General features: G+C 43.7%; 1 protein-coding gene across 1 annotated transcript; it reads left to right on the top strand.

The window, feature by feature from the left end:
* Positions 1-313: 313 nt before the first annotated feature.
* On the top strand, positions 314-8,281 carry OTUD1 (OTU deubiquitinase 1). The gene is made up of 2 exons (XM_027695672.1): positions 314-318; positions 5,779-8,281. Exon 2 carries the CDS (start codon positions 5,780-5,782, stop codon positions 7,073-7,075), a length of 1,296 nt encoding a protein of 431 aa, XP_027551473.1. The 5' UTR covers positions 314-318; position 5,779; the 3' UTR covers positions 7,076-8,281.
* Positions 8,282-9,969: the final 1,688 nt, after the last annotated feature.

The raw sequence follows: 9,969 nt of genomic DNA, 5'->3' as shown, positions 1-9,969 counted from the left end.
ACACAGCTTAGGACATCAGTCAGGATGAATTGATGTCATCCCTCCTCTCTAATGGCTCTACCTGCGTTATTTCTCATGTTAAGACAGTGGAGTTAAATAGCTGTGATCTGACCATGCCGTAACAGCGAGCTCTGTGCTACACATATGGAAACAGAGCAGGTTTTTAATTGTGATGAGGTAAGCCCTCTCCCTACATTTCATCAGGGATTTGACATGACTTGCTGAGCTGGTTATGTAGCACATAACCACAGCCCTTTCCCACAGGAAGGACTTGGCAGTGGAACAACAAAGCTGGTTAATGTAATTATGTGCTATTCCGTGACTCTCAAAGCATGAATGATGAAATGTGGTTTTCTGTGACACTTACCTCTCTCTGTAAAGTGATGATTCCTCTTTTTGCTGTTTACTGATGGCAGAAAGGCAGAGAAGGGTGTGCATTGCAAGGGTGCGGAGGATAGAGGGGATATCACTTCTCACAGAATCAGTCTGTTTCCAAAGACTTTGGTTGTGAGGCCACTGAAGTTGAAGTGCTGGCTGCATGCTACCTCACTGGAGTGTTTTTCACTTCAAGATTAGGCAGTGTTGCACCTTCTTTTCTACCACAGTTATTTTATGCTTAGTTTTTATCAAGATAAATCTATTAATAATATTTCCTGTAATTGTGAGTGTCGATTTCCTGCTTCTGGTATTTCTGTATTACCTACTTCCCCTACCTCCTTCACAGTCTGTCCTTGTCAGAACTCTGTTCTGCTCTTGGTGTTAGCCAAAATATCTACTTTTCTCAACCCTAAAGTTGCCATTAACCAACATAAAAGGGAGAGAAGGTGACTAATTTCCTGTAACTGATAAAAAAAATGTAGACATTGTGAACACTTTTATATCTTGTAAGATTTATTAAAATAGAGAAGATAACCTTTCTAAACACCATACACACTATAAAGCTTGTTTACATCACATTATTACCACCATTTTTTTTTCAGAGGAAGCAGCATTGCAGATCCCCTTTTTTTTTTCTGGTAGCATCTTAGGGCTCTGTGCACAGTGACCACCACAAATGCTGTCTACAGTTCTGAGTAGAAATGAGATACTTGACCTGCGTCATCACTCACATTTAGAGACTCACTTATCAAGTGGGATACCACCTGAGCCCTTGAGATGTGAGCAAATGCCTATATTTATCACCAACAGCCCTTTTCCCACAAACTCTTGCCACATGATGTCATAGCATCTGTTACATCTCTAATGACTGGTGCACCCATACAGTGAATAAAATTTTAATATAGCAGAAGCTGAACAAGAAATAGCGAGGCAAAGCTCTCGGAGACACAGCCCTTGTTTTATTCAGCATATTCACACCTCAGTGCAAGTGTGAATACACTTTCCCTCCTTTTTATATTAGTGGCATATTTAGGGTGAAATGAAGTAGGTAGTCTAATTAATAACAACATTTAAACCATCAAAAAGCAGCTGGCATCAGGAGAAGAAAAAAGAGACTGGGAGTGGGCAAGAGCAGAATTGGTTCTTTTGGAAGTGCTGTTGGCTCGTGGCAGCTTTATCGATTCACTAAGTATATTCTGAATAAGTTCCCTTGGTAATTTTATGAAAGGAATGATATGATAGGATCACCTGCAGGCAACAGAGGATAAAATTGATGTTTTATCAGTAAGTTCTTTCTAGTTCCAGTGTACATGCATTTCTTCCCTGTATTGGAAGATCCTTGATATATTTTTCTATTTTCTAGTAATTTCCAAATTTTGTCCTTGGTATATACCACTTCAGATTATTAGTATAAATTCAACATTTCATTTTCCAGTTACATACAAAAAGTTCTTAATTCATTAAATACCTCAGCCAGAAAGATCTTTGGCTGAAGGGCTGTTATGCCAGCACAAAAAAAAAAAAGGCAGTGGAAACGCTTATTCAGTGTCATTCAATATATCATTTAAGCTAACTTCTCCTCCCTTCTTCACTAACAAATGTTCCTGGTGATGTAATTAATTTGTTTCTTCCATGTCAATCATGTATCTACGACATATTAAAGTTAAAAGTAGTTCCACTCTCATGCATCTTGTTTTACGTCAGTGAATACCAGTGTTGTTCAACAGCTGTTTTTGTGATCGTGGTTTGCCTTCTAAACAATTTAAACAATTCCTGGAATGTGCAGGGTAACCAGTGATAACAGTCATGTCAAGAGAAACTTTAACCACGGGAGATGTTTATACTTTATTACTACAGCGATTGTTTTGAGGACTATTCTGTCATAGCGAAGGATTGTACATTACCCTTAATGAGTAAACCAGAAGCTCAGGAATATTACTCTGTGGAAAATAGTGAAAGCCATCTCCATACTGTGTTCTCCCTGCTTTCCTCTAGTACATGTGAGGCCACAACATGCAGGCAAAAATGACAGAAGTTGGGAATACGGGAGTATTCTGGAAGCAATCAATGTGCATGTTGTGTTTTAGCCAGGCCACAATGAAGCAAAATTTAGTTTTTCCCTGGAATTAACAGCAGTTCTGTATGCAGCTCAGAGAAATGTTAAAGACCTACATTCAATTAGTGAAAGGAAGAACCTTTTATAGATATCATTGCATTAAAGACATTCAAATATTTCCTTGAAATTTCTATTTCACCAGAATTGTACTCAATCATTCCAGGTCCTGCACCTGGTGGTGGTGGATGCCCCCATACATGGAAGTGTTCAAGGCCGGTTGGATGGAGTTTTGAGCAACCTAGTCTAGTGGAAGGTGACCCTGCCCATTGCAGGGGGGTTGGAACTAGATGATTTTTAAGATCCTTTCCAACCCAGGCCATCCTGTGATTACTCTCTGGAATAGACCATGGTTTAGGATGTTACTGTTAAAACCAGACGTCAGATATCCAAGAAAATGACCTTTTAGGAAGTGCTGATTCCTGGTAACTCCTAGTATGAGAGTTGAAAGCTAGCCATGAGATGCTTGTGTGGCAGCGGTTCAATGGGATTTTTGTCCTTGGTTATCCAGAGAGACTGGATTCCCCTCAGGCCAAGTATGTGTGACTAACTACGAGTGCTCAGGTATGAAAAATGCTGGTTGTGTTACACTGCCAGTGTTTAATAACAACAGAGGTAAAACACACCAAGGTGAGCTTCTCTTTCCATTTACTTCACATGGGAGTTAATGAATATATCAAAAGTAGTATACTATTAACACCAAGACAGTGGTTACAGTGTTTGTTTTGTCTCTCAGTTACCTAGTGATAGATTTTGATTGTATTTTAATCTTATTAGAGAGCTTATTATATGCATTTTAACTGAAAATATAGGAAAGACATTATATCTGCTTATAAATGAAAAGAGAAAAAAAGAGCAATCTATTTGTTACCATTATGAAAAACTGCTGGCATATTTAGCATATATTTCAGGATATTCCTTGGATTTTTGTTCAGAGATAAACAGAGTTTTTGTCCAGAATATGCTACAGTAGAGCATCAGAATACTAACACGGTGGTAATTTAGGCATACAAAAATCTGTTTCTTTCCTCAAATGAAGCTCCAGAAGTGTTGTACCTCATTTAATGAACACTCAGAATTAAACAGCTGCCCATCCGTTAATGTACCACTGTCCCAAATAACCTATGGTTTTGGAGAGGCAGAACAGTCATTAGTGGGAGTTTCTGTAATATCCTAGAAGAAAGAAAATTGCAGTACTGAGTATTCAAAATGCAGCACTCAGTCCTGACAGAAGTGCTCTTATTCTGCTGCATCCATTTACTGTTCTCTAACAGAAAGAGCTGCCTCTCTCTCTTCCCCTCTCTCTGTTACCAGACTAATGAAGACTTTAAACCACCATCCTGTATTCAGCTCTGGCATTTACTAGAAGACAGCACAATTCACTAAGCAAAACTATAGGTACTTTTTCCAAACTAAAAGAAAAAAAAAGCATCAGAAGAACTGGTGAGCATTAGTAATTTACATCTTTATAAGCGACCAAACCCACAAGGAAGAGCTACTGTTAAAACCCCTAAGAAGGGGTAATTTCCAGTTGTTTTACATTAAATCTTGTATCAATATACTAGAATACGCTAACTTGGGAATAGACATTTTCGACTAAGAAATAAAACTAGACAGGACTCCTTCCTTTACTCCAAGCCCTCATTTCAAGGAGGGAAGATTTCAGTTTACCATTATTTGATCAATATATTTTCCTCTCTAAGTAATGATTAGTCCAGAAATAAAGACTCACTGACTGGGCTCACAATCTATATTTAAAACAGAGTTCTGAACATTCTGAAATACAAGAGTCATTCTGTAATTTCAGAGCAGTTGTAATATCTTATCCCCCTGTAACAGGCTGCCAGAAATGCTCCTGGGATAAGGCCCATCGCCATTTGTTCTAAAGATATCAACTTTCTGGCTGGCTGTGGCAGGTAAGTAAGGACATTTGGGCTTTGATTCAAATCTGATACACCTCTTACATTTCATCTTCGAAGGCAAAAAATTTTGATGTATATTGAGTCTGTACATTTTTATTAAAAGGTTCCCAATAATACATGGAATTAACTGCTGTGTTTTATCCAGAATAAAAAAGTAAGATGGATGTGAAAACTGTTCCCATAAATATCTGCATTTTTTTGCATGAATATGTTTTCTGTGTAAAGAGAATAAAATTCCATAATGTGTTGCTGGTCACCCTGGAATCAACTGCAGAGACTGAAGACAGGAAATAGATCCCTGAAAATGGATCCAAAACACAACCAAGGCTCCAAAAAAACAATTATTGACATTGCAGTCTGTTGCAAGTGATCCTCATAGTTCTATATTTTTAATTATATATATATTATGGATATATTTAATTAAATATATACTATAATTTACTAATGTAAGTGGAATGGGAAAATAAATTTTTCAGAATATACAGAGGTTTTTCTGGGTTTTTTTTTTGAAGTTCTACAATCTACAATTGGATCACTAACACTTTTCTGAAGATATTTGAGACTGTAGGATGGAATCCAGAATTTTTTTTTTTTAAATCACTTTGAAATGACATATGTCAGTACCTTCTTTTCCTCTTTTGCTAGGAATGAGTGTCTCTGTTAACATCTGATCATGGTGTAAAACTGGTGTTTCTTGATCAGCATGTCAGAACGTAATCAAATCCAGTGTGCATGGATCACGTCATCCTCCATGGACAAAGACTTAGATATGACTTTATTTACACCACAGTCGAGGCTAAAAGACATGGCTTAATTTTAGGACACTACAGGCACTAACAAACCAAGTATCAACGATCTTGGTGAGACCCGTATTTGAGACCGGGTCTCTCCTGTCATTACGCCGTGGTTTATATCACACTTTTTATACGCCCGCACCGCATTTTCCAGAGCAGGGCTGCAGGCGGACAGGCAGCAGCGTGTGCCAGCACCTGTCGGAACACTAAAGACCGGGAGCGACGATCCCAATCCCGGCGCGGCCGCCGATCCCGGGCCGTGACAGCGCGCGCGCGCCGGCTGGTGCGGGGGGCGGGGCCCCGTGAGGTCGCGCGCGCGGCCCCGCCCCCCTGCCGCGCTCCCGCAGCTTCCAGAAGGGCCGGGCCCGCGGGGGGGCCGCGCCGGTGGCGCAGTCGGAATTGCCGCGGCCGCGGGGCTCGGCCGGGGCGGGGCGGGGCGGGCGGTGATGCCCTTGTTTATTTTTACCCGGGCGGTTCATCCTCCTCGGCAGCCCCAGCGCGGCCCCCGCCGCCGCTCCCCGCCCCGGCTCCGACGGCGCCGCCTATAAAGCGCCGCCCGCGGGGAGCCGAGGATGCAGCTCTACAGCTCCGTGATCACCCACTACCCGGCGGGCGGCACCGCCGCAGCCACCGCGGCCTCGCCGAGCTCCGCCGCCGTCTTCAAGGTCTCCTTGTCGCCGGGACCCTCCGCCGCGGAGGCACCGGGAGCCGCTGACGCCGCGGGCCCCAGCGCGGCCGCCGAGAGCCCCGACAAGGACAGCTTCATTCCCGCGGGGGGAGGCAGCAGCGCCGCCGCCATGCCCGCCTTCTCGTCCTGCCTGGAGGTGATGCCGAGCGGCCCCGCGGCGGGTCCGGCCGGGCGGCCGGCGGGCGGCCCGCAGTTCAGCTCCTGCACGCAGGTCACCGTGAGCCGTCGGCGGCCGTTGGAGCGGATCGTGCCCATCCGCATCGTGCAGCGCGCCGAGGCCGCCGCTGAGCTGGTGCCGGGCTCGCCCCGCAGCCGCGCCTGGCTGGAGGGCATCTTGGAGAGCGTGCGGCAGGCCGGGGCCGACGGTGAGCCCGCGGCCGAGGAGCCCAGCAACCGCAGCCTGCGGCTCAGCGAGCACTGCCAGGCGCTGCAGGCGGTGGCCGCCGGCGCCCAGCCCGGGCTGGCCCCCGGGTGCGGCCCCGCCGAGCGCAGCACCGGCCCCGCGCAGCTTCCCGGGCCCGCGCCCGGAGAGCAGGAGGAGGAGGCGGCGGGTCCCGAGGTGCGGCGAGGGCCCGGCGGCAGAGCGGAGCGCAGCGAGAAGCTAGCGCTGTACCTGGCCGAGGTGGAGAAGCAGGACAAGTACCTGCGGCAGAAGGGCCGGTTCCGCTTCCACATCATCCCCGACGGGAACTGCCTGTACCGTGCCGTCTGCAAGGCGGTGTACGGGGACCAGCGGCTGCACGGCGAGCTCCGCGAGCAGACCGTCCACTACATCGCCGACCACCTGGACCACTTCAATCCTATCATTGAGGGCGACGTGGGTGAGTTCCTCATCGCCGCCGCCCAGGACGGGGCCTGGGCCGGCTACCCGGAGCTGCTGGCCATGGGGCAGATGCTGAACGTGAACATCCACCTCACCACGGGCGGTCGGCCCGAGAGCCCCACCGTTTCCACCATGGTTCACTACCTGGGGCCCGAGGACCCGACGCGGCCCAGTATCTGGCTGAGCTGGCTTAGCAACGGGCACTACGATGCTGTGCTGGACCGCATGTGCCCCAACCCAGAGTACGAGGCGTGGTGCAGACAGACTCAGGTACAGCGCAGGCGGGATGAAGAGCTGGCCAAGTCCATGGCAGTGTCCTTGTCCAAGATGTATATTGAGCAGAATGCCTGCTCATGAGACCACCTGGGCCACGGGCTGGGAGCTTTGCTGCAGGGACTGAGACAGAGAGAAGGTGTGCTGGCTGTGATGGTGATGCCTTAATCCTTAATGAAGCAGCAGCACCCCAGACTGGGAAGGACTGTAGATTGTGGGGGATAAATACAAATGTATTTGTAATATTCTGTTGTAAAAACTTAGCCTCAGATTATTTGCAAGCAGATTTCTCTGTATGTTTGTGTCTCCCCTCCCCACTGTCTATTTTCTATAAGAATGTATTTTTTGCACACTATTTTTAAACTGTTACCTCCATCTTCTACATCTTACATTAGTATCTGGCTTTCAGCTGTACAGCCAAAAACATTTGTAAACAGTTTTTGTAAATAAGGCTTATGATGTAACAGCTATTTTTGCTGTGTTTTTTACCCATAAACCTTATATTTTTACCAGATGAAGTTGATGTAAAACTGACCCCCCCAATTGATGAAAATATTGTGGGTATTTTCTTGCAAAATTAAACCAATGGCTTTTGTAAAAGTGCAGCAAAGTAAGAACAGACTGCTTTTAGGAACAGTTGCTTTCTCTGCCTGGAGCACAGAACAGGTCCCTTGAGCCAGTTGGAATGCAGCTACACGTGAACAGTACAGGGAGCAATTGACTCTTCTGTATTTAATTACTGTTTTGAGTAAACTGGCCTCTTGTTGCCTGGTTGGCTCACCCTCTGCTCCATTTATATTATTTATCTTTAATAACAGAACATTAATTTGCAATAGAATGTTGTGACTAGATAATAGTCTCCTGCTTTGGCAATAATTGCCTTGGCTGCACCTCAGTGTTTGTGTTCTTGTTTTTCTTGGGTTATGGTGTCTTTTGTATAAGCCCTGCTTCTTTTTTGGCACTGGTATTGCTCCAAGAAATCGTTATCTGATCACAACATTTTATTCACTTGATGTTATTTTCTAATCAAGAAATCAGGAATGGTATTCTACGGTATGGTTTTAAAGAAAAAAGTATTTAAATTGAGGTTTGTATGGTTTGCTGGGTCAAACATTTAAATGTTTCCAATCTGAATTCTGTCTTTCTGATTAACTTGTTAGGTATATTTATTAAGTAACGCAGTTTGTACTTTTTTTATTTTGTAATATATTGTGATTTTGGAATTTATACTGTATTTGTATAATAGGAATATTCACAGCTAAAACGGAATGAATAAAGAATATAATTTTACTTTTGCTCTCTTTTTCTGCCCTCTGCATTCCTGGTGCGGTGAAGAATTGTGGGTGGGTTCACAGGACCCTTTATTTAGTTTCTCTGCCTTAGTTTCCCCTATTAAAAGGTGGGAAGAAGGGACATAGTACTTTACAAATGTGAACCACTGGTAACTCTGGTGTCTGTCAATATGTGAAAGAAGTGCAAGCATTTATAGACAATTGAATGTCTCTAATTATTTTGTTATTGCAAGAGATCTTAGTTTATCTGTTTGCCAATGAGAAACACTTTTGTATCTTAATATGCCTGAGAAGAGTTCTCAAGCATAGTGCCTGAGTTGGTAATAGCAGTGGTTGTTAGGAGCTGGACTGTGCACGCTTGGGCTTGGACATTGGTGTTTGGGAATCTCCTTTCTGCACTGATCCCAAACTTGCTTGAGATTTGTTCTGTCACCAGTCATACCTTGGGACCCTCTTGTTACTCGAATAGGGATGACATCACAAGGAGATCCAGCTTTTTACTCCCCTTACAAGATGGAAATGTCTTGCAAGTTGTTAAACACTCGCACGTGTGTGCGCGTGCATGTGCTTACAAATCAATCCCTGATCTTAAAATACTAGAGGGCCCAATCCTTAAACAACAGGAGGGTACTGGGTTAAAAATAGGGTTAAAAAGTAACTAAATAGCTAAAATGCATCAGTCTTAATTGAGCACAGGTGATAAAAGAGCTGCAGGATTGATTGTGTGTATATTTGGTTTATGTGGCACAAAGAGTAGATTTGAGTACTATGTTATTTCAAAATATTGGTAAATACCGACTGTATTTCCCTCCATTTTATTCACACATACAGTCGTACTTTAAAGTGTAAATAGTGGTGGAAAAAAGCCAGTCCTAGTCCACTATTGCTTAACTACTAAATCTATGGAAAGCTGTTTTGAGGTGAGGGCAAGGCAAAAGTGCAGACATGAATGTGTTCATGAGGAATAGAGGTGGTTTATGAGGAAAATGGCTTCTCAGGTGGCTCTAAGCATGAAAATATTAATACAGAATCACTAAATATCAGCGATATGTTTGACTGATTATAAACTTTATATCCAGACTGCTTAGGATTTGGGTTGGATAAGATTAATTCATTCAAAGTTGTGAGTATCCCAAACTTTTTTAAAAAAACACATCTATTTTACACAATTCAAAATTACCAGCTGTATCGTAAATGGTGATTACAAATTTTGTGTTTTGCGGCACAAACCTTAGAAATAGTAAGCAAAGTGAAGAAGGATTGATACTGCATAGCGTTCACTGTGTGTCATAAAATTGATATTAAAATAGTACAAATAAAGAAGTAGCATTCAAAACAAACAGTGCAGGACCCTGGGATGAGTTCCCACAGGGTTCCTTAGCAACTTTGATACTTCTGGATGAGTCACAGGGGCATGCAGATAACTTTAAGGAATTTGAAAAAACTGGGTTGCTTTTTAAACTAGTTTGCAAAGATATTGAGGGTGTATTGCTGAAGCATGTAGCAAGGCACTTGCTTTGCAGCTTGCATTACATACTGTGTCTAAAAGGAAATTACAAAAATGGCATTTTAGATGTTTCAGGCACATGGAAAGTGAATTTTTTTCCATAGCTGTGGTGTTTAAAGTTCAGCTGAGGCACTGAGTTCAGATGCAAGCTAATGGTGTCTTGCTTGGACAGGAGTAGA

The sequence above is a fragment of the Neopelma chrysocephalum genome, unplaced genomic scaffold, assembly GCF_003984885.1.
Source record: "Neopelma chrysocephalum unplaced genomic scaffold, ASM398488v2 Primary Assembly neopelma1_102, whole genome shotgun sequence".
NCBI lineage: Eukaryota > Metazoa > Chordata > Aves > Passeriformes > Pipridae > Neopelma > Neopelma chrysocephalum.
Note: the sequence above shows the minus strand (reverse complement) of the source record. Positions and strands in the feature narration are given on the sequence as shown.

What these genes read in the sequence shown, in the direction of transcription:
- OTUD1 (XM_027695672.1), top strand. Translation starts at nt 5,780, where the DNA reads ATGCAGCTCTACAGCTCCGTGATCACCCACTACCCGGCGGGCGGCACC.